At 44.7% G+C, this 25,276-nt stretch overlaps 1 protein-coding gene across 4 annotated transcripts in view; it reads right to left on the bottom strand.

Moving 5' to 3' along the window:
• Positions 1 to 25,276, bottom strand: part of LOC117369259 — an 89,584-nt gene that overhangs the window by 36,450 nt on the left and 27,858 nt on the right. For 3 of the 4 annotated variants that reach the window (XM_033963553.1, XM_033963555.1, XM_033963552.1), the window contains exons 4-8: positions 24,602 to 24,759; positions 21,864 to 21,971; positions 10,996 to 11,196; positions 8,718 to 9,259; positions 5,509 to 5,803 (exon numbers count right to left, since the gene is read on the bottom strand). In XM_033963553.1, the coding sequence (XP_033819444.1) occupies positions 5,509 to 5,803; positions 8,718 to 9,259; positions 10,996 to 11,196; positions 21,864 to 21,971; positions 24,602 to 24,759 (1,304 nt within the window). The remainder of the gene's footprint in view (positions 1 to 5,508; positions 5,804 to 8,717; positions 9,260 to 10,995; positions 11,197 to 21,863; positions 21,972 to 24,601; positions 24,760 to 25,276) is intronic. The other variant, XM_033963554.1, reaches the window with a different exon arrangement.

Below are 25,276 nucleotides of genomic sequence, written 5' to 3' on the forward strand. Positions count from 1 at the left end.
GGAGTGGCTAATGTAGCGAGTCTGACTGAGGGAACCAGCGAGAGAGAAGAGAGTCTTGGAGGGGTCTCATGTGCGCTCTGGCCCAAGGAAACACCTCTAGGGTTGCTACCATCAACCCCAGGACCTGCAGATAATGCCATGCCGTGGAAGTCGGCTTCTGTAGCAGCTCTGAAATCTGCTTCTGGAGCTTCAGTCTGAATGGCTCTGGAAGAAACACTTGGCCCAGGGCCATGTTGAACAAGACTCCCAGGTACTCCAGGTGCTGAGTCGATTCCAGCGGACTCTTCTTGAAGTTGACTATCCATCCCAAGTCTTGGAGAAGTTGCACCACTCTCGAAACTGCCAGCTTGCCTTCCTCCTTGGACAGAGCTCTGATGAACCAATCATTCAAATATGGGTGTATCTGAATCCCACTTGGCGGATATATGCTGCCACCACCAACATCACCTTAGTAAAGTTGTGAGGTGTTGTGGCCAGGCTGAAGGGGAGTGCGAAAACTGGAAATGCAGTTCCAGCACATGAAATCACAAGTACCTCCTGTGGGCCGGGAAGATGGGAATGTGACAACAAGCCTCCATCAGATCATGGGAGGTGAGAAATTCCCATGGCGCCACTGATGATATGACCGACTGAATGTGCAGAAGTGCAATACCTTCAGTGCCACATTGACCGACTTGAGGTCTAGAATCGGCCTCCAGTTATCTGAGCTTTTCTTTGGTATGATGAAGTATCTGCCTGAGCCCGAGTGTGCGTCCTGGACCGGCACTATGGCCCGAAGAGCCAGTACCCTTTGTACTGTAGCCCAAACTTTGAGGGCTCACACCAGCCAGCTGGCCAGAGAATCTACAAAGCAGTTTGGCAGGGGGGCACAGAACTTGATTTTGTACCTCTCCCAGACAACGTCCAGAACCCGGCGGTCTGTACCAATCTGAGACCAGACCAACCAAAAGGCCAATTATTCAAATAAAATATATTAAATACTATAAACATTCTAGAAGCTTGGCAATGAAGTAGAATAGTAATCACTAAAATCAAATTCAAGTGCTGTGAATACTCTAAAAACCCGTGTTCACTAAACTACTGGCCTCCTTTCGACTCGAGTTTCGCCCGAAGCGTCAGGAAGGGGGCATAATGCGGCCAGAGAGTTCACTTCTGCCCCCATAAGTGACTTCATTAAAAACAGATAAGTAACGATAATCACAAGTAGAAACATAGAAACATAGAAGATGACGGCAGAAAAGGGCTACAGCCCATCAAGTCTGCCCACCCTGCTTACCCACCCCCTGTCTATGCCCTAATGACCCAATTTCCTTATCTTGACCCTCGTAGGGATCCCACATGGGTATCCCATTTATTCTTAAAGTCTGGCACGCTGTCTGCCTCGATCACCTGCACTGGAAGCTTGTTCCAATGATCAACCACTCTCTCTGTGAAGAAATACTTTCTGGTGTCGCCATGAAATTTTCCGCCCCTGAGTTTGAGCGGGTGCCCTCTTGTGGCCGAGGGTCCCTTGAGAAAGAAAATATCATCTTCCACTTCGACACGTCCCGTGAGGTACTTAAATGTTTCGATCATGTCTCCCCTCTTCCTACGTTCCTCAAGAGTGTAGAGCTGCAATTTGTTCAGTCTCTCTTCGTACGAGAGACCCTTGAGCCCCGAGATCATCCTGGTGGCCGTCCGTTGAACCGATTCAATTCTGCGCACATCTTTACTGTAATGTGGCCTCCAGAATTGCACACAGTTCTCCAGATGAGGTCTCACCATGGCCCTGTACAACGGCATTATGACTTCAGGCTTTCGGCTGACAAAACTTCTATTGATACAACCCAATATCTGCCTTGCCTTAGATGAAGCCTTCTCCACTTGATTGGCAGTTTTCATGTCTGCACTGATGATTACTCCTAAATCTCGTTCTGCTGAAGTCCTAGTTAAAGTTTCTCCGTTCAAGAAGTACGTCCTGCATGGATTTCCGCTTCCGAGGTGCATGACCTTACATTTCTTAGCATTGAAGCCTAGCTACCAGGTTGAGGACCAACTTTCCAATGTAAGCAGGTCCTGCGCCATATAATTCTGTAAACTGCATTCACTTACTATATTACATAGTTTGGCGTCATCGGCGAATAGTGTTATTTTACCTTGAAGCCCTTGAGTCAGATCCCCTATGAATATGTTGAAAAGGAGTGGACCCAGGACCGAGCCCTGCGGCACTCCACTGGTCACCTCCGATGTTTTAGAGAGGGTACCATTAACCACCACCCTCTGAAGTCTGCCACTCAGCCAATCATTGACCCATGCAGTTAGTGTCTCTCCTAACCCCATTGATTCCATCTTGCTTAGCAGCCTGCAGTGTGGGACACTGTCAAAAAGCTTTACTGAAGTCCAGGTACACGACGTCCAAAGACTCTCCCAAGTCCAACTTTCTTGTTACCCAGTAACCCAGTAAGTATATAAGTAATTCTTTATGTATTTGTCTCACGGAGGGCAATTAGAAGGAGAGTGCTATGATGGTCCCTCTTTACAACCATTGCTGGCATTTTATATGACACTGTTTGGTTGGTGACTGAGCACTTTATAAATTTAATTCACAAATTAGAATGTTTATAGTATTTAATATATTTTATTTGAATAATTAGACTTGTGGAGTTACAGTCTTTTGTATTAATCATTCTAACACAAACAATTTATATATTAGCTCCTGGAATTGGTTTAGTATCTCAACCAAAAGGCCAACAGCCTGCCCCTACCTGGGTGGGTTTGGCCTCTATCCTGGCATCATTGTGCTTTCTTAGAAGCTAGGGAGGAGTGAGAGCCAGAGGCATGCTGTCTCCTGCTCCCACTGAACCTCTGACATGGCCCCTGAAAAAACCTGTATTGCTTGGCCTGCTGCATAAGCATGCAATCTTCCAGAGCCTCGAAAATTACCCTGTCCCACACTCTGGGCTGTCTGGGGTCTGCTGTCTGGTAAGGCCTTGGGGTGACGGTCCACAACAATGGCCATCAGATCATTTAGGCCCTTGCCAAAGAGCATTTGCCCCTGAAAAGAAAACCTGCTCAGCGTAGCTTTAGAGGCAGAATCACCCGCCCACTGTCTGATCCAGAGCATCAGGTGGAGATAGCATAGGCTGAGACATTGCTCATAACTCTGATGATATCATACAGTGTCCGCTATAGGGATCCTCGTCATCCTGCAGGTCTGAGACTCGAGACAGATAGGCGTGGCAAGTATGTACCACAAAGGAAGTGGTTTGAATATGAAATGGCATCCTGATAACTTTCAGTAGACACCTATGACCTGGTTATTTAATACCCAGATTAGGCCCAGAACTGAATATCTGTCTCAAATTCAGTCTGCAGTGGTCAGCATTTTTAAATTCACTGATTCCCACAAACTGAATACTGGGAACATGTTTCTTTAAATGTCAAGATACTAATCCTATTGTGGGGCTTTCGTGTGGCCACAGGAGCTCATGCCAAGGGAGTCCATCTATTCATTCACAAAGCCTGTATAGTTGTTTTGAAGTGTATTCTTTTGAAGTGGGTGCAAGATTAGCCTCCGTCATTTTGGCTTTGGAGGAATAAAGTTACACTGCTTATTGACCTGGGAAGCTCGAGATGCCTGTCTCACTTTTAAATGAAAAAAGCGCTTCTGGTCCATTTGGAAATATTACATCGAAGCGCTCCCTGCCCACTCTCATAGCTTGATACTTAATCAATTGAATTTGTGACTTCTTATTGGGAGTTCCGTTTCTACTTGAGTTAACATTGCCTATTTCCTGTATGATCTTGAATTTTTATGCCTTTAATGCGTGACTCTTTTCTTATGTCACCTGTTTATCCTTTGAATATGATCAGGTGGGAATGGGGTTTATTTCACTGTTCCTTTCTATTGATTGCATTATGATGGGTTTTGCTCTGTATATTTGACATTGATAGTTGCATTTTTTATGAGGGGGGTTCATTGGTGCTTAAAACTGGGCGTTTGTTTATCACCTGAGGGCACAATGCACATACTCTGTTATTGTGACTTCTTTTCTGGCTACCTTGAATGTCTTGCACGTGTGTTTTGGTTACTTTTGTTTGCCCAATAAAATAATTTTTAAAGTAAATGCCAAGATACTAGAGAATAGATTCTATCTATCAAACATAAGTTTTACCAATGTAAGGCGCAGGGTCTCTGAAAAATCTTTAATCAAACAACATACAGTATGATCATTCTTTTTTAAGAATGTAGCTCTCCCCTCCTGTTTCTTCCAGCTCAGTCAGATCCAAGCTGGTATCTGGTACTATGAATCTTTGCATTACCCAGGAATTCTTCCTCTATTTTATATCACCCTTCCAATCCCTCACCCCCAAATAAAACATATACTGTGCAGTGATACTCCTGATCTACAAGACGTAGCCTGGTTCTCTCTGGAACTTAATGACCATTTAGGGATCACTTCATGCATTAACCACAAATCATCCCTACCCCCTGAGTCTATGGATGCTGCCTTCAGAGTGTCCTCAGCAGTCGTCCACATGTCCTGACTTGGGAATCTTCCATATGGGAGGGACATAGCCCCTGTGAAGTACTCTCCTTTCATATTTTTTATAGATCTTCTGAGTACAGTGGTGCCAGTGGTAACATTCTTTTTAAAGCATGAAATGATTCATTTGACAGATTTTCTTTATCATCAGCTGTCACAGACACAGTCATCATACTAAAATGATCTCTCCTATGCTTTTGTTCCATTTTCTTCCCTAGTCAGTGGCAGACTGCAGAAATTTGCCCTTTTGGAAAAAAAACTGGAGAATTCACTAGTATCCAGTATCCCTTTTAGCTTCTTTTAATTTTCTTTCTTTTTACCTCCTTTGGTTTCTGGCTGCCTGATTTCTACTTATAACTAGGGGCTGAAGTGAGATGTATGTGGGGAGGGGAATCTTGATCAATATCCCTTCCTGCTTACATGATGTTCTTGTTTCTCCCTTTGCCATATGCGTAATGAATTCCAGAACTTGTACTTCTTGAAACAACATGTCACATGGGAAAGCACAAATCCCTTTGTCTTTCGAAGTGCAAATCCTAGAATGAACTGCAGAAGCACATTCTTTTTGTATTAAAGGGCCTAGAATTGGCACTTTGCACAATGCTGCTCGTTCTGCTTTTCACTAGGACCAACACATCTCACAACTTGGGACACCCCATAGAGGAAGAACATAGTATAACTCCATGCATAAACGTAAATGCAGCCTAATAGTTTGCTTTGGTTTTATTTATTTTCCTCATAATAAGGTTAAGAACCCTTGAAAGTGTTTCCTCCTTGATATGAATTCACTGCCTCCATTCTATGCAAATTTCTTTCATGCATATTCATTGTGGATATCCTGAAAACCTGACTGGCAAGGGGGTACTCCAGGACCAAGTTGAGAAACACTGCAATAAAGAATGATGCAGTACTAATGCACTGAATAAAAGCACATCTCCCACAAACCCTAAGGCTCCTTGTAAGGTGCTTTCACTGGTCTTACCCACTGTAAGTACTCTGTCCAATCCAATCACAAACAGGCCCTTTTCCTGGAGGATGCCCTGTAGCGAGATACTGTTGTATGCCTTGCCATCGTCTCCAAACAGCACCAGTGTATATGCATCCATCCTGCTGCCAGGTGGCCCCTTCAGCTCAATAAACTCATAAGGGTTTGTGTCATGCGACAAGCCTAGCTCGTTAATGACAATCTGTGAGGTCCTTGGAGTCAGGGTCAGGCTCGGGCGTACTGTGCTCTGGAACAGACAAGCATTGTCTGCCAATGGAGTTATCCTAGTCACCTTTCAAAAAGAAGAGATACAGAACAAAAAGTGAGTGATCATGGTTTTCACAAGAATGTATTTAAAAACTGAATATTGTCTGACCATGGAAAAGTAGATTCTAAGGGCAGATGAACTACATTTTAGACCAAGAAGGATGATATGCTGCCTCTAATTTTAAGGAACTGCCCCACTGCTGGAGTGTATCTATTTTATATTGAGAGACAACAAAACAGCAAAACAACGTCAGCATGTCTACCACATCCAGTAACAGGGAGAATCGGACCGATGCCAATCAACTGCAGAAAAAGAGAACAAGCCCAATTGGCTGCAGTGAAACAGCCTCTTCTAGATCTGTAGCCATCACTTAGCTTTCAAGGCAGTGTCCCTCCCTCTCACTGGGTGGTTAAATTGTTTTCTGAGTATCAACCCCATAATTTATTACCATTTTTTATTTATTAAAATTTGTTATACCACTAAAATTTCACAGACCATGGCAGTTTACAACACACATCTTAGAAATGAGTGAGAAAACCAAGAAGGGTGAAAACAGAAAGCCTAATAGTTGAGGCAGCTCTTGTCCCACCCTCATTTTGGATGCTCGGGGGGGGGGGCACGCCAGCTTACCCTCCCCTCAGGCAGCAGATTGACTTATGTTACTCTTGATTGTAACCTATGGAAATCTGTGTGTCTAAGTGCTTTGAAAATATGCCTCAATGTGTACAGTGCTGCGTACACCTAGTAGCACTATAGAATTAATAATAATAATAAAAATGGGAGTTTTCTAGTTGTTTGTTTGGAGGGAAGGCACTAATGGATATTTTTTTAACCTCCTGTAAGTTTTTATATAGCAACCACTGAAAATATAAGATAAAATCTAGCATGATGACTGGCAAGTCTCCACAACATAATGAATGGTGAAAAGCGAAGGTCACAGAGACCGCAAAGCAAAGGGAAATTAATTCATTGTGTGTTTGGGGGGAGGGCACTAATGGTTATTTTTATAACCTCCTTTATATTTTTATATAGCAGCCACTGAACGTTGTCACAACCCTAACCCTAAAGCTAGGCTTGTGCCAGGAAAGGCTATTCCTAACCCTGGCCTGGCCTTGAAGAGGGCTAACCATTGTGACAGGCTAGACACCAGTGGTAGGGAAAATTCTGAATTCCCATTCAAAGCCCAGCTCACAAAACCCTGGGGAGGTGAGGAATCTGGAGGGAACAGCCTAGAACAGCCTCTGAGCAAATCCACCAGCTCAGCTAACCCACAGCTGCAGGGCTTAATTAGAAGCTCAGGGAAATCTCAGACCAAGTTACAGGTTGCCCTGCCCCCGCACAGAACAGGGCGTGGTCGCCTCAGTGCTTTAGAGGCAGCACTGAGGAGGAACCAGTCAGTCTACCCTGGGTCAGCCCAGGAAGGAGGTTCACAGGACAGCTCTCCTGAACCTCAGAGCTTTCAGGATATTGAGATGGTGGATGCGGCCCCTGTCTCTGAGGCCAACCAGCTAGCTATTCCAGAGCCTATGGAATTTATGGACACTAGCATGGATACTGAAGCATGTGAGATGGATGAAAGTTAAGTACACAGTCTTTACTCTTTGTGGTGCTTAATTTTGTGAACTTTTTTGGGTTTTTTTTTTACCTGTTTGCACCTGTTTGGAGCCGGTGAGCAGGGCTGGGCTCTCACTGCAAAGGTGCCTAAACCTGAAAGCCTTTAAACCAGGTTTATTTTGCTTGAAAGTTTTTGTTTGTGTTTGCCTTTTGAGGATTGAGTGTGACTGCAATTTGGACTCTGTGTAGGGTGATAGTGGGGAGAATCCACACAAGATCCTGGGTGGCATTGTGGGGCCATTTGTGGCATCTGTTTAAATGCAGATTTGAATAAGTGGGTTCGGCTACTCCCCTCCCCCACCAAGTGCTTTGAGTTGGTTGGGACAGGCCTGCCTCAATCCAGGCCTGAGCACAACACTTTCATTCCTCAAAGAAAGTGCTATAAGCTTATTCCAGTCCTGCTTTGTGAAGGCAGGCTTATGAAGACTGGACTATTACAGACTAAGAAATTACTTACCTGTGAGACCTGTAAAGAAGGTGTGGGCTTGTTTTGGATTTAGCAGCCCGGTGATTCTTTTATGTTCTCTTTTGTTCATGAAGTCAATGAACTAAACCCTGAGAAGGGTCTGTGAACTCAATAAATTGGGACTAACTTTTATTTTGAACTTTATTGTTCCTGACCTGTTTTTGTGGTTCTTTATTGACCAACACACCAGCAGGACTTCCAGCATCTTCTGGAAGCACGAAGACCGCAGGCTATTCTGGGCGCTGACCGGGGCCAATAGTTCAAGCCAGCTCCGGCGGTGTCACAACGTATAAGATAAAATCTTTTCACCACTTATTATGTTGTGGAGACTTGCCTCTTACTACATTATCCATCAATTTTCACACAGTAATGGATAGCATAACCCTTACTGTCTGGTAAAACAGACCATTCAGGTCTGCACTTTACTGACCAAAAAATAATACTAATTTAAGCCCCCTTTTATGAAGCTGTGTTAGGTTTTTTTTTTATCGCCGGTCGTAGCAGTATTGGCTCAGACTCTCGTAGGAATTCTATGAGCGTCGGAGCTTTTACCGGTGCAGCCAGCGATAAAAAAGCCTAACGTGGCTTCATAAAAGGGGTGGTGGTGGGGAGGGGGGTTAACGTGTTGCTCAATTCTTTTGGAAGTGGTCAAATTAAGGGCAAATCATAGATATCTGTATATTTGTACATCCAGGCTGTACCAGGCCAGCAGTGAGGTTCAATCCCTACTACGCAGTAGCACTACCCGGTTACTCTACAGGGTCTCAGCAGCTGGAAGCTTCCACAGACCTATGCTCCATCCCTGCTTCAAGGCACTGTTTACAGGACAGAAAGACAGAGAGCACATTCATCCCACACCTGATAGCTGCTGTGATTTCTTGGGTGGAGGCTGTTACAGCGGCTCAAAGATTCATCTTCAGCAACAGCAGAATCATCTTCGTACAAGATGTCCTGTCCAGGGGTCAGTACGTGCAGTAGTTTCTCTGCTTTATCTGAAGTCTTTGACCAATACACCAGAGCGTCCACAAGCCCCACATCCGACACAGCCATGCCTCTGCGATACCTGCAGGAAGTGCTGTAATAGAGGGCCACTGCATCTCCCCCGTTTTGGATAGTGTTAGCAGGCAGAGTGATGTTAGGCTTAGGAGTCATCCCCTGACTCCCCACCAGAAAGTAGCCCATTTCATTGGTATAATGACCAGTCAGGTTTATCACTTCATAAGCTTGGTTGTTTTTCCCATTGTAGAGTACGAGGCAATAGTGGTCAAGACTGGCAGAGCGTCGGCCTGGGTGGAAGAGCTCAATAAACTCAGCATTTTCATGGCCTCCAGGATTGTCTGGATTCACTTCGTTTAAGAGGATTTCCGGTGGTGGTAAAACTGTGCTAGCAACAGAAACTGCTGACACCCCCCCCCCAAAAAAAAAAAATTAAGTTAAATATATTAATGAATATATAAAATATTGCCTATTTACAGCATTCAATTTTCTATGTTGCCTATTTGGCAGATGTCTGAAGTGATGTAAAAAATAAAAAGCAATAAATAACTGTAAGATCATCAAATATATATGTCAAATTACATTGCCATCCAAAATAACCCCAGCATAGAAGCCTACTTATGGGCTCATTTACCAAACTTTTCAATAGAATGATAGTACGTATAGGCAACCAATTTACTATTTATACACCATTACTTCTTTTTCAGTGCCAAGCCATAGAACCCCTCTACCAATTCTACCACTGTTTACCGAAAACTTCTGTTTACACCATTCCCTACACCTCCATTAACAATCCTGGAACCTTTAATTCTCATTACAGAAATTTCTTTATACAAGTTTTAGCAACCTGCAAAAACAATAGCCCCCCGATATTTAGCCTGAAGCGGCGAGCATTTTGCTGCCCACCATCAGCGTTATTCCTAGCACTGAATATCCAGTTTTTTGAGCAGGCTAAGTCAACATTCAGTCCATTGTCCACATAAGACAAACCACTTAAAGAAAGGGCTGCTATTTATGTAGCCCGATTTAAGTGGTTTACTGATGTGGCGCAAGGCTGAGTATCAGCACTTATTCCAACACTGCCCTTAGAATGATCACAAGTTAGCTGCTTTTGAGTTTAGTGCTAAATAGTCATTTTGAATGCAACTTGACCAATTATATTTGCTGAAAATAACCAGATAGGCATGAACAAGCGATTTAACCAGTCAGCGGCCATTTCTGGTCTGTTAAATTGTTTTGAATATCAGCCGGCAAGTCTTTACATTCCTTCAAAAGATTAAAGGGTCAATATTCAGCCAGCAGTGATATCTCTGGATATTCAATGCCGGGCCATGTCTGTGCACCGGCAATGAATATCTGGTTATACATAGCCAGATGACACTTGTCTGGTTAAGTACAATATTAAGCACTTATCTTTATAAGCTAAACTGGATAAAGATAGAACTGTGTTTTATGTGGTCCTACATACTGTATATCTCGTTAAGTGCTGATGGTCAGCGTTTTAACTGGAAAACTGCTGAATCTACTCTGAACTGCCTACAAAATAGTTTCAACTTAGGCACTAACTGGGTATTTCAGTGGTATTATCCAATTAAGTGCCGATAAAAATTTATAGTTAGCCCCAGACAAGCGATTTAAGCAGCCAGAAGTCTATCCTGGCCGGTTAAATAATCTGGTTGCTAATTTCTGGATTAGTTGCAGCCTAGACAAGTGTCTCAAAGAAGACCTATGTATTGGCTGTTACAGTCTAGTTGAGCAATAGCTATTGTCTACACATCCATCACATTGATTAGCAATTCTAATCTATCTACCTTAGTTTCACTGTTGTTACAATTACAATTTGTTGTTGGTTTTGCAATTTTATTTCAGTTAAAATACGCTGCGAAAAACATTTGCTCCATTTAGTGTGCCAAAGCTAAAAAAAAGTTTGAGAATCACTGGACTGTAAGAGGCTTATAAGCCACAGCACTGCAGGTTGCATACTGCCCCCCGAAATTCTAATACTACACCTTAAGGACCACAAAATGACTGTAAGAATCTACAACAATTACTGTGATTTAAATAAATGAAGGGGTAAAGAGAAAAGCAGAGTAACTTGGCCTCTCTCAGTGTTATCAACACATTGTGGGTTTTTTGGTACCTGGAGACGGGGAAGACGTGGTACTAGTATCCTGGAAACAAGCCTTCTCCACCTGACCTTTCTTGTTCCTAATATACACAAGTTGAGATGCCTCCATAAATCTAGCAAAAGCATCTGTCAAGCTTGCCAGATGTGGCACCGAATTGGCAAGAAGGAGAGCATGGAAGACCAGCGCGGAATTGTGGCAGGTTAGGTTATAATCTGTAGAAAAGAAAACAGTCCTTAGCACCATCACCTAGATCCATGGCAAAGCACAGTTACTTACCGTAACAGGTGTTATCCAGGGACAGCAGACAGATAATCTTAACGCATGGGTGACGTCACCGACGGAGCCCCGGTACGGACATTTTTCACTAGAAAGTTCTAGTTGGCCGCACCGCGCATGCATGAGTGCCTTCCCGCCCGACGGAGGAGTGCGTGGTCCCCAGTTAAGATAAGCCAGCTAAGAAGCCAACCCGGGGAGGTGGGTGGGTCGTAAGAATATCTGCCTGCTGTCCCTGGATAACACCTGTTACGGTAAGTAACTGTGCTTTATCCCAGGACAAGCAGGCAGCATATTCTTAACGCATGGGTGACCTCCAAGCTAACAGAGAGGGAGGAGGGATGGTTGGCCATTAGGAAAATAAATTGTGTAATACAGATTGGCCGAAGTGCCCATCCCGTCTGGAGAAGGTATCCAGACAGTAGTGAGTAGTGAATGTGTGAACTGAGGACCAAGTGGCAGCCTTGCAGATTTCCTCGATGGGCGTGGAACGGAGGAAAGCCACAGAAGCAGCCATAGCTCTGACCCTGTGGGCCGTGACAGCACCTTTCAGTGAGAGACCGGCCCGAGCATAACAGAACGCAATGCAGACAGCAAGCCAGTTGGAAAGCGTCCGTTTGGAGACAGGACGACCTAGACGGTTAGGGTCGAAGGACAAAAGGAGCTGAGGAGATGAGCGGTGAGCCCTGGTACGGTCAAGGTAGTAAGCAAGGGCACGCTTACAGTCCAGCGTGTGCAACGCCTGTTCCCCAGGATGAGAATGGGGCTTAGGGAAAAAGACAGGCAACACAATGGACTGGTTGAGGTGAAATTCCGAGACCACCTTGGGAAAGAATTTAGGGTGGGTACGCAGAACCACCTTGTCATGGTGAAAAACAGTGGAAGGTGGGTCGGCCACCAGTGCATGCAGCTCATTAACCCTCCTGGCAGAGGTGATGGCAATGAGGAAAAGCACCTTCCATGTAAGAAATTTGAGCGAAGTTGTGGCAAGAGGCTCAAACGGAGGTTTCATGATTGCTGATAAAACCACATTCAGATCCCAGACGACTGGAGGAGGCTTCAGAGGTGGTTTGACATTGAAGAGGCCTCTCATGAAACGGGAAACCAGGGGATGAGCCGTGAGAGGTTTTCCGAGGATAGGCTCATGGAACGCAGTGATGGCACTGAGGTGGACTCTGATTGAGGTTGACTTGAGGCCAGCGTCAGAGAGAGAGAGCAAATAGTCCAGTACGGGTTCCACCGCCAATGAGGTGGGATCGTGATGATGAAGCAGACACCAAGAGGAGAACCGGGTCCACTTCTGATGGTAACATTGGAGGGTGGCCGGTTTCCTGGAGGCATCCAGAATACGACGGACAGGCTGAGATATATTCTCTGGGGAGGTCAGCCCGAGAGAAACCAAGCTGTCAGGTGGAGCGAGGACAGATTGGGATGTAGTAGAGACTGATGCTGCTGTGTAAGTAGAGGAACCAGTGTTGACGAGGCCACCGAGGGGCGATGAGAATCATGGTGGCTCTGTCTCTGCGGAGTTTGAATAACGTCCGCAACATCAGAGGCAGTGGAGGAAAGGCATAGAGGAACCGATCCGTCCAGTCGAGCAGGAATGCATCCGGGGCCAGACGATGAGGAGAGAAGAGTCTGGAACAGAACTGGGGCAGCTGATGGTTGTGAGGAGCTGCAAAGAGGTCCACCTGAGGAGTGCCCCAGCGAGCAAAGATGGAGCGGAGTGTGGGAGGATCCAGAGTCCACTCGTGAGGTTGAAGGATGCGGCTGAGATTGTCTGCCAGGGAGTTCTGTTCGCCCTGGATATAGACAGCCTTGAGGAAAAGACTGTGGGCCGCGGCCCAGGTCCAGTTGCGGATGGCCTCCTGACAGAGGAGGGGAGATCCGGTGCCGCCTTGCTTGTTTATGTAATACATGGCGACTTGGTTGTCTGTGCACAGGAGAAGAACCTGAGGGTAGAGAAGGTACTGGAAGGCCTTGAGAGCATAGAACATGGCCCTGAGTTCCAGGAAATTGATGTGATGTTGACTCTCCTGAGGGGTCCAGAGTCCCTGAGTGCGGAGTTCTGCCAGATGAGCTCCCCATGCATAGGGGGAGGCATCTGTGGTTATGATCATGGAGTGAGGGGGAAGATGAAAGAGTAGACCCCTGGAAAGATTGGATGAGTTCAACCACCATTGAAGAGATTGCTGAAGAGACGATGTCACAGAGATGGGATGAGAAAGAGGATCCGTGGTCTGTGACCATTGGTTGGCTAGAGTCCATTGAGGTGTTCTGAGGTGGAGTCGCGCCAGAGGAAGCACATGGACCGTCGAGGCCATGTGGCCCAGGAGGACCATCATCTGCCGAGCTGGAATGGAATGATGAAGGAGCACTTGACGGCAGAGGTGGAGAAGGGTCCGTTGACGGTCGGAGGGGAGAAACGCCCTCATGAGAGTGGTGTCGAGAACGGCTCCAATGAACTGAAGTCGCTGTGTGGGAAGTAGATGCGACTTGGGGTAGTTGATCTCGAACCCCAGGAGATGGAGGGAGGAGATGGTGTACTGAGTGGCTTGAAGCACAAGTGGAGACGTAGGTGCTTTTACCAACCAATCGTCCAAGTAGGGGAACACCTGGAGGTTGTGAGACCTGAGAAAGGCCGCCACTACAATAAGGCACTTGGTGAACACCCTGGGCGATGATGCTAGGCCAAAGGGTAGCACTTTGTACTGATAGTGGCGGTGCTGAATCTGAAATCGGAGGTAGCGACGGGAATTCAGATGGATTGGAATGTGAGTGTAGGCCTCTTTGAGGTCCAGGGAACATAGCCAGTCGTGTTGAGAGAGAAGAGGATAAAGTGTGGCCAGGGAGAGCATTCTGAACTTTTCCTTGACCAGACACTTGTTGAGGTCCCGGAGATCGAGAATGGGACGAAGGTCTCCTGTCTTCTTGGGAACCAGGAAGTAGCGGGAGTAGAATCCCTGACCCCTTTGGTCTGTGGGAACTTCTTCGATGGCATTGAGAAGAAGGAGGGATTGGACCTCCCTTAGGAGGAGAAGGGACTGGGAGGAGTGAGACGCAGACTCTATTGGAGGGTTGTCTGGTGGAAGAGTCTGGAAGTTGAGAGAGTAGCCGTGGCGGATGATGTTGAGGACCCACAGGTCTGAGGTGATGACCTCCCAACGGTTGAGGAAGAGTTGGAGACGTCCTCCGATTGGCTGAGGAAGAGGTAATGATGGTGGAAGACTGGCTATGCCCTGGAGAAAAGAGTCAAAAGGGCTGAGATGGTTTTGACGGATGAAGAGGCTTGGCAGGTTGGTGAGATTGAGAGCGAGCCTGAGTGTGTTGTTGTTGACGAGGTCTGCGAGGCTGCTGTTGGGGCGGTTTGAGAGGCCTGGCCGAGAACCTGCGCTGGTAAGAGGATTGTGGTCTATAAGGACGAGCAGGTGGAGCCTTCTTTTTAGGTTTTACCAGAGTGTCCCATCTGGTCTCATGTGCTGAGAGCTTCTGGGTGGTCGAATCCAGGGACTCCCCAAAAAGTTCGTCCCCAAGACAGGGTGCGTTAGCTAGGCGGTCTTGGTGGTTGATGTCAAGATCAGATACCCTCAACCAGGCCAGACGCCGCATGGCAACAGCTATGGCAGACGCTCGGGAGGTCAGCTCAAATGAATCATAAATAGAGCGCACCATGAATTTCCGCAGTTGAAGGAGGCTGGAAATTTGTTGTTGAAAGAGTGGAACTTTGCGTTCAGGGATGTATTTTTGTAGGGCGGATAGTTGTTGCACAAGATGTTTCATATAAAATGAGAAGTGAAATGTGTAATTATTCGCCCTGTTGGCTAGCATTGCATTTTGATAAAGGCGTTTGCCAAACTTATCCATCGTTTTGCCTTCTCTGCCAGGAGGGGTGGAGGCATAAACACTGGAGCCCTGAGTTTTCTTTAAAGTAGACTCAACGAGGAGAGACTCATGGGGCAATTGAGGTTTGTCAAAACCCGGAATTGGGATGACCCTGTATAGGCTGTCAAGTTTACGAGGAGCTCCGGGGACAGTGAGTGGATTTTCCCAATTTTTATAAAAAGTTTCCCGCAGTATGTCATGGACGGGTAGCTTGAGGAACTCTTTGGGAGGTTGTTCAAAGTCTAAGGCATCCAGAAAGGCCTGGGACTTTTTGGAGTCGGACTCTAAAGGAATAGAAAGAGCCGCCGACATTTCCCTGAGGAATTTGGTGAAAGAGGATTGCTCAGGCTTGGAAGCGGCATCGGTCACTGAGGGTTCCTGGTCTGTGGACGATGCGTCCTTCTCGGTACCGGGAGGGGATTCTTCCCATAAGTCCGGGTCCCTGATGTCAGTGTGCGCACGTCGAGATGTCAGGGTGGAAGGCTCGGTGTGGCGGGTCTTAGAAAAAGACTTGCCAGAGCGCATTGAGACGGTACCGGGAGAGGAAGACCGGTGCTGATCCCGGTCCCGGGAAGAGCGGTGTCGTTCTCGGTCCCGGGGAGACCGGTGCCCTTCCTGGTCCCGAGGAGGATCGGCTTCAGAGCGGGTCTGTACCACAGGACGAGAACGGAGTGGTTCAGCCGAGAGGATTGGCATGGAAGTGTTGAGTGGCACCGAGGGGGTGGACACCGGTGGGATTGTGCGAGGCTCGGGCCGGTCTGGTACCGAAAGAAGTGGTGCCAATAGGGTCGGTAGCAGGTGCTGGAGTTGTTGCTGCAGCTGTTCCTGCAATTTGTCTTGGAGTATGGCCGCGATGCGGTCATCCAGGGGTGGCACCGGTACCGCTTTTGTTCTTTTTCGGTTCCATAGGTGCTGCTCCACGCCCCGGCGATGAGGAGGCCGATGAGGAGGCACTCACCGAGATCGAGGCGGAGCGTTTGCGGGGTCGGCGTGAGGCCGGGAGGACCGGCGTCGCCACTGTGGCAGGTGGGCGCTCAAGGGAGGTGGAAGGCTTCTTAGCCGGCTTACCTGGTGCCAGTGACCCCGAGGAAGGATCGGGCGTCGTCAAAGTGGTCGGTGCCGTCTTTTGCGGTACCGTCGACGTCGCGGCAGTTTCCATAGCAGATCCGGTACCGAAAAGGATGTTCTGCTGGATCTGCCGATTTTTTAAGGTGCGTTTCTTAAGAGTGGCACAGCGGGTGCAGGTGACAGCCCGATGCTCTGGACCCAAACACTGTAGGCACCAATTGTGTGGGTCAGTGAGAGAGATCGGGCGTGCACATCACTGGCACTTCTTAAAGCCCGGTTGAGGGGGCATGAAGGGAAACACGGCCTCCGCAAAATCAAAGCCGGAGGCTTGTATGATGGCAACAGGCCCCGCCGGGGCCGGCCTGAAAAATAAAGAAAAAACAAAGTTTTTTTTTTTGTTTGTTTTTTTTTTACTATTTAGAACGGAAAAAGAAACCCAAAGGGAAAAAGAGAAAAAACAAGAAAATAACACGAGCGGGAAGGCAAAAAGGAAGTTTTCAACGGCCGTTGAAACCACATGCGTCTTCTTCGCTCAGCGGAAACGAAGAAACTGGGGACCACGCACTCCTCCGTCGGGCGGGAAGGCACTCGCGCATGCGCGGTGCGGCCAACTAGAACTTTCTAGTGAAAAATGTCCGTACTGGGGCTCCGTCGGTGACGTCACCCATGCGTTAAGAATATGCTGCCTGCTTGTCCTGGGATAATTCTTTGCTACCTCACCTCAACCTCACACCAGTAATACTTAAAGGGAAGAACTGCAGAACCAAGAATTTTCAAGCCAGCCTATACAGTAGACTCTCAGTTAACTGGCACCCATGGGGATTTGTAGATGCCAAATAAATGTAGTTTCTGGTTGCTTGAGAGTTTATATTTGAGCCCATTGCTGTCCTCCTATTCCAAACTCCCCCCCAAGGCCACCAGTGCCACTATCCTCCACTCCAACCCCAACCCCCAAAGCCACCGGCGATGCTCTCCTCCCTTCGCTCCCAAGATGATTGGCGCTACTGTCCACCTGCTTCCCACAATGACTGGCACTGTGCTTACCATAAGCGTACCAATGCTGAAAGAGCCTGATGCGGATATTCTATGCAGGGGCCACTGCGGGGCGTTGAGCATCTGCGCATGCTCAAGGCCTTCTGGCTTCCACCCTCTCTGAGATACACACCAAGCAGCAAGGAGTTTATAGCCGCTGTGCCTGGCTCAGGCTCCACTGTGTGGGTTGTTTCCTGCTTCTATACCCCAGCACTAAGATGAAGACTACTATGAACAGCTTTTTTTAAAGATAAGTGTGATTTGATTTTGATATTCTTTAAATGTAATTGAAGTCTGTATTATATTTTTCCACTTATCTTGGAGTTTTTGACCAAGGATGTGTCTGCCTGCCTCAAAGTTGGTATTTTGAGGGGGCAATGTTTTTTGTATCCCTTTTAGATACTGAGGTCTTTTCTCCATTTATTGGGCATGAATGTCAATAGTGCGGGGTTCACTTGGATGTAATATATGAGTATCAACATTTTGTTTAAACATATAACCTAATATTCATCACCAGACAATATCTAGATATCAGTGCTGAATATCTAAGTATGGCAAAATACATAATGGCAGACCAGTGCCATGATCCAGATAAGTATCTGGATAATTTAGAACATCTTTTTTTCTGTCCTTATTTATCTATATATTTATTTTAAACACTTCTTTCCCGCCTAAGACCTAGGTGGGTAACAGAATAACCATACATAAATTCATCAACAAACAGATTCACGTAAAGCAACATTGCCATCTACCTACAATCTTCCTCTGCTGCATAATTCAACAGCACAACATGCAAGCAATTAACTGTTCAATGTTCTTACATAAACGCATACTACCCGGTAGTACATTCCATAAACTTGCCCCCCCCCACCCCTACTGAAAATGCAGATTGGCTTGTAATCACATATGGCCAGATTCTGTATAGGAAGTCTAATTAAATGCCGCAAGGAGCCCGAACCGAGGACGCCTAGCGACACCTAACTTCAGAATTCATGCTCAGTAATTGGCTTAATTGGCACACCAGTTTTCAGCCAATCAAAAAAAAAAAAAAAGAAGACCCCACCAATTAAGTGTTCAGAGCCGAACTCTTAGACACCTAAATGGAAGTGCCCTCCGACACCTACCTGAAAAGTAGACGTGGTCAGGGGCAGAGAATAGGCATGGTTGACTTAGGCATTGCTAGGTGTCCGAGTTAGGTGCCAATAAATTAGGCCAAGTAAAACCTGGCCTAATATACTATCGCCTACTTTTACGATGTCTAGCGACACCAAAGTATGCCTAGACACCGCTAGGCAGGATACAATAAACAGTGCCGCTAGGCAGGATACTATATGTGACACCTAGCGGTATACAGAATCTACCATTAAGCACATGACAGTTTCAGATCTTAAATTTCTACTGGGTACATATATAGGCAATGCTTGCTGTGCCAGAATCAGGTCTCCTTCCTTAAACCTGGGACAAGCATTTCAATAAACAAATGGAATGCGTGAGAATGCAGTACGCATAGAGAAGGAAACACTAGAACTTGCAATACAAGAAAAAAAATATATATAAAACCACCTCTATAAATAATTAGATCAGAAAGCAAGGAATCCCAAGTGGCAAATGAGGAGGGGATGGACAACGAAATAAATGTAAGAAATACAAATTATTACTTCAGGGATCATATGTCAATCTAAACCCAACACATGAATAATTAGGGAGCAGTGAACTAAACCCCGAAGGATAAGAAATTGATAGTTGCAGTTCGAGACAGTGGATTATGGATGCACTGGTTTACAGTAAGCATAGAAAAAACTGGTAAAATAGACACATATAGATTCTATAAGGAAAAGCTGGAAACATTCATCTCATAGAAGGCTCAAAGTTCTGATGGGAGAACATTTCTCTACAGAAAGACACAATAAGGTGGCATGTCTCATATGCTGGAAACTTTGTAAATTATACAACATCATTGTATGGGAAAGCACTATACTGTGGTGATGAGTAGATTCTGAAAAATAAAATATAATCTACTTTCATCATGATGAATGTGATCAGCTGAAACATTCCCAATCCCACCTATAAAATGCTTGATGTACAAGACAACTGAATATAGTGATAAAGTATGAAAACACAAGAATGGCACTAAAAGCAGAAATGTCAGTAACAAGCGATTATTCTGTGCATCACATCAGTGGCGCAGTGAGGGAAATTAGCACCTGGGGCAGTGGCTTCCTGCACTGCCACACTGTGCGCTCCCCAACCCTTCTCTGCTGCTTGAGCACCCCTCTCCCACTCTTCCCACCACTTTAGTACCTCTCCCCACCTGCCCCCGCATACCTCTGGAAATGTTCACTGGTGCGAGCAGCATCATCCACCTGCTGTTCGCACCGGCCTCGGCTCACTTCCGATGTCATGTCCTGGTCCCGTGACCAGGAAGTGACATCAGAAGGGAGTTGAAGCCAGCATGGGCAGCAAGTAGAAGATGCTGCTCATGTCAGTGAACATTTAAGGAGGTACGCAGGGGTGCAGCAGAGAGGAGAGGCACCAGCATCCCCCACAAAGACGGTGTCTGGGGTGGTCCACCTCTCCCCTTTACTATGCAACTGTATCACATGGAGAGAAACAAAATGCAGTCAGAGACCATGAAAAAGATATAGAAATATTTCCCATTTTACTAAGTATTTTTGAATAAAAGTAATTTCAAAACATATTTTGATAGATTGCCAAACAGGTTGAAAAGGTGATGGCAAAAGTTAGAAGGTATACTAGGGTGCATAGGGAGAGGTAACTGCTAGTAGAAAAAGAAGGTATTGATGCCCCTGTATAAAACTCCGAAGAGACCTCATTTAGAATATTGTGTACAATTCTGGAGGTCGCACTTTCAAAAAGGTATAAACAGAAAGGAGTCAGTCCAGAGGAAGGCTACTATAATGGACGGTGGTCTTCATCATTAGGCATATGAGGACAGACTTAAAGATCTCAATATGCATACTTTGGAGGAAAGGTGGGAGAGGAAAGATATGATACAGATGTTTACATAAATGCAAACGAGGCAAATCTTTTTCATTTCAAAGGAAGCCCCAGAATGAAAGGACATAGGATGAAGTTAAGAGGTGATAGGCTCAGGAGTAATCTAAGGATATACTTTTTTACAGAAAGGGTGGTAGATGCATGGAATAGTCTCCCAATAGAGGTGGTAGAGACAAAGACTGTGTCTGAATTCAAGAAAGCATAGAATCTCTTAGGGAGAAGAGGAGACAGTGGATCAGCAGATTGGATGGGCAATTTGGCCTTTATGTTATATCATGTTTATGTTTCTATATAAAGTAACAGTAAATGACAGCAAATACAGACCTGTGTGGTCCATCCAATCTGTCCAACAGTCACCTTCATTATCAAGGCATTGCTGAACCAATAATCCAGTATATTTTTACATTTTACTTTCTAAGTTCCATTATAAGATATCTTCCCCTCCTCCTGAGATATGCAAAACTTGTACTTAGATAATATGATTGTGGTATATAAAATACACATATTAGCTCCTAATCTATCCTTGCCATTTTCAGGGCTCAAAAAATAAAAAGTCTGCCCTGCACTGTCTCTACATCCCAACTACCGAGGTGCTGTTAAAACCTACTCCGGCCCATCCTGATCTGTCTTGCCACATAGGGGACATAGATTGTAGAAGTCCATCCAGCATATAAAACATCTTTTGAACTGCAGAGGAAGCTATCCTTGGCATGATGTAAGTACTATATAGAAAGTATTATCAATAAATTTGAAAGACTGAGATCATACTTCACAAACTCTTAACAGTGAGGTTTGTTACTCACAAAACTAGCCTATTTGAAGATGCTGCCCCCAGCAAGAATTGGACTTGCTCAGGCAGGGAAACATTTTGATGGTCAAACAAGAGAAAATTACCAAATTTGAAATACAACATTTAAAAACAATTTGCTATTTCTGATCTTTGAAAGCAAACAGCGACATAAACATCTGTATGAAAAGCTAAAAATAAATTGCAGCTGTCCTAAAAATAGCATCATTTTATCTACTAACACTGGCACCACATTTCTTACCAATGGTATCACAACATATAGCTGTGTAAGAGTCCAGGACCTCACATGCAGATAGAATGCACTACCTACGAGTGGAGTTCTCCAGAAAGAAATGCTTAATCTACCGATTCCAGTATAAGTATTAGGGCAGCATTTTGGTTAAAAATTTTAATTGTAATTAAATGCCTGATTAAAACAAATTAAATCACAATTAATCACACAATTATTTATTTATTCCCCATTGCAGCCCATGACTCTCAGCAAATGCCCTGAATACTTTATATTTCATTAATCGTATTTGGATGAATAGTAATAAATGCTTTTCAGTATAGCTCTAATGTTTATATTTTTGCCGTCTTCCAATTGACACCACATCTCAAAAGCTCCATACATTTTTCTAACCCTCCGGCTCCTCCTCAGGATCCCTCTCAGTCTGGCACCTTGGACCCCTGGCCAGGACAACACAGCTCAAATGCACAACATTGATAAGACTACTGACTGCAAAAAATGCACCCATCTCTTGGAGCTGTCTCCAGACACTGCTATGTTCTGTAGTGCGTGACATTAGCCCATCTCACCTTTGAAGTACCCCACAGAGATGTCACATTTGCATTCTGTTGCCAGGGTCTGAGCCAAAAAAACCTGAATCTCATAAGTAGCCTGAGATGATGTCCACTCCGAACAATCTGGTAGATAAACAGATGGAGAGAAGAGGATGAAGTGAACTGCAAATCTTTGATCACAAGTAAATGGTTTATTTCTGATCAATTTATCTCATAGTAATACCTTATCCCAGCATCAGGAGAAATTTATCAGATGAAAGGGAAGAACTCATTCCCCTTCTATAGATCTGTTTGAAACATTCTGCAGCCAGAGGAATGTGTGCCCTCTTGCCATGGGTAATTTTGAGGCTCACTGGAGGCAGACTTATAAAATGCATCAAAATGTAGGTGTAAAAATGTAGCACATTGCACCCAAATTTTTTAACAGCATCTGTGTGCCCCAATTTCATTATATCATAAGTCAGCATTTATGTGCCTACATTTAAGCATGACCACCGACACTGTCAATAGCAGGTGTAAATATATATATGCCTAAATACAGGACTTTAGCATGTAAAGGACAGTATTCTATATACTATGGGGTTCATTTTCAAAAAAGAAAAACGTCCAAAAGACAGCATAAACTGGTACTTGAACATTTTAATCACCAAAACATCCAAGTGCCGATTTTTGAAACTGGCTTTTTAGACATCTTGCAGGTCACATTTTCCTTTAGTATGTCTAAATCTCAAGGGTGTGTTTTAGAAGTGTGTTTTGGGTGAGATCAGGGCAGCCTTAGGACTTGGGACGTCTTCTAGGGATAATCAAACCTTTTTGTAGACGTCCAGGGTGTCATTTAGATGTACAGAGTTAGACCTGTTTTAAAAGCAAATAAAGGCCAAAAAGGTACCCAAACTGATCAGATGACCACTGGATGCATGAAGGCATGACCCCCCCCCCACTCCCCTAGTGGTCACTGACCCCCCTTCTACTTCCTAAAGATGTGAAAGAAACAGTACATACCAGCCTCTATCACTGCTGAAGATATTATGGGAAATCCTAGTAGCGCAGCAAGCAGGTGTCTGGAGTAGCCTAGTGGGCAGTGTAGTGAACCATAGAGAGGGAGATCCAGGACCATATCCCACTCTACTCACTACATTTATGCTGAAATGTGGAAGGCCACCAAAACTCACCCAAAACCTGTTACTGCCTTATAAGTGACACCTGCAGCCATAAGGGCTATTGGGGTGGTAGGTTTTGGATATGGTAGATATATAAGGTTTTGGAGGAATTCTGGAGGGTTCACCATACACTAAGATGTACCTGGCACCCTTTGTGTGAAGTTCACAGCGGTGCCCCACTGCTCTGCTGGCATGTCTGTGTGGCCAGTCCATTAAAATGCTGGCCCCTCTCACATCCAAATGAGCTTGTTTTGGATGTTTTGCATTTGGATGCTTTGATTTTCGAAAATGACTAAAAGAGTCACTCCCGCTATATAAGAGAGGAGAAGAACTTGGAAAAGTTTAAGAGCAAACTTAAGAGTTTTCTTTTTAAAGATGCATTCAATATTTAATTGAAATGTTAACTGCTCTTTTGTTTGTTTGTTTTTAACTTAACTATTTAGTAGTCTTTCCATTCCTTTTGAGCTTAACCTTTAATTGTTTACTCTTTCCTTTCTAAGATTGTATTTCTTTCCTGCCTTCCCTACTGTGTCATGTATTGCGTTAATTAGTTTTTTTTTAATTATTTTTTGAAAACTTATCCCTTTATTAATTTTGTATGTCTACTTCATGTATATTTTAAATATGTATTTTGCTGATTTGTACATCGCTTAGAATTTGGAATAGGCGATTAATCAAATAATAAATAAACTTGAAACTTGATGTCTTAAAGGCCAGAACATCTAGACAAGTTATTTTGGGAGGAAAAAAAAGATAGATGTCTTGCGATTTCGAAAACAGTCATTTTCACGACCCCACTTTTGGATGTCATTGTGGAAATGTCCAAAGTCAGACTTAGACATTCTATCGAAAATGCCCCTCTATGCATGTAAATTAATGACACATCCATGAACTTCCTCCTGTACATGCCCTTTTGCATTTAAATGCAACTTGCACGCTTACATTATACAACACCACTTAATATAAATGTTACATTCATGCACATAAGTACTTGTAGTCTATAATCACAGCACGCAAATCAAGTTTACTTTTAGATGCATGTAATATAATGGAAATTGTGAATATAACAGGCAAAGCTATATCTTTTTTCACTGAATTACAGATACATATGTTAAGAAATATTCCCTTGTCATTTTACTCTTTCTAGGGCACAATTTGGCTGATTTTGGAATTGTATTGTGTTGTACCACAATCTTGGTAAGTCAAGTGCCTTAATTAAAATTATATGCTCTGACTTCCAAATGTAAGAACTGCCATAGTGGGTCAAATTAAAGGTCTATCAGGTTTCGTACCCGTTTTCCAACATTGGCCAATTCAGGTCTCAAATATGTGGCAGGTTACCAAAGAGTAAATACTGTAGTTTTATAAGTAAAATACTAATAATCAATGGATATAAGATAAATCAAACTGTAATTTTATTTCATGCCTGCTCAAAGGCATTTGTTCTCCTTGCCTATTCACCGGTCTGCCAAACTGTAATGATTTGGAGGGGGGAGGGGAGATTTTCAAATACTGTGTGGGTATTTGAGAGGGGAAGGTAGGTCTCTACTGTTAAACATGTGGGGTGATGTGTTCTGCAATAAGCTCACTTACCCACTACACGGAGGCAGAATGTGATGCTCTGATTGAAGTTCCTACTGGGGCACTGGTTTGGTTGGCCTGGGGTTGGGTGACTAAGCACATACACTGAGGAATCACGGACAATGGAGCAGCAACTGCAGCGGCTCATGGATTCATCACCAGGCTGGAACCTAAAAGAATGAATGAAGCATAAAAATCTAAAGCATGTCAAACCCTAAAACATGTAGAGCAGAGATCTCAAAGTCCCTCCTTGAGGGTCGCAATCCAGTCCGGTTTTCAGGATTTCCCCAATGAATATGCATGAGATCTATGTGCATGCACTGCTTTCAATGCATATTCATTGGGGAAATCCTGAAAACCCGACTGGATTGCGGCCCTCAAGGAGGGATTTTGAGATCCTTGATGTAGAGACATCTGCACCACCTCCTTCCTCACTGAAAATTAGGACTGAATACAGAGATACTTAGGGGCTGGTAAGAGGAAAGAAGCTCCCTTCCCTTCCCCTCTACCCTCAACATGTTGTAAAAATACTTGCAACTGAACCGATACATTGATCACTGTGCAGAGATAATAACCGTGGTGTGGAGAGGAGAGGCCATTCTAAGTGGTCCCAACTAGAGAATGGCAAAGGGACAAATTTTTCCCCATCCCTGCAGGAACTCAATTTCCCCTTAACACTCTGCCCAG

The sequence above is a fragment of the Geotrypetes seraphini genome, chromosome 11 (assembly GCF_902459505.1).
Source record: "Geotrypetes seraphini chromosome 11, aGeoSer1.1, whole genome shotgun sequence".
In the NCBI taxonomy this organism is placed as follows: Eukaryota; Metazoa; Chordata; class Amphibia; order Gymnophiona; family Dermophiidae; genus Geotrypetes; species Geotrypetes seraphini.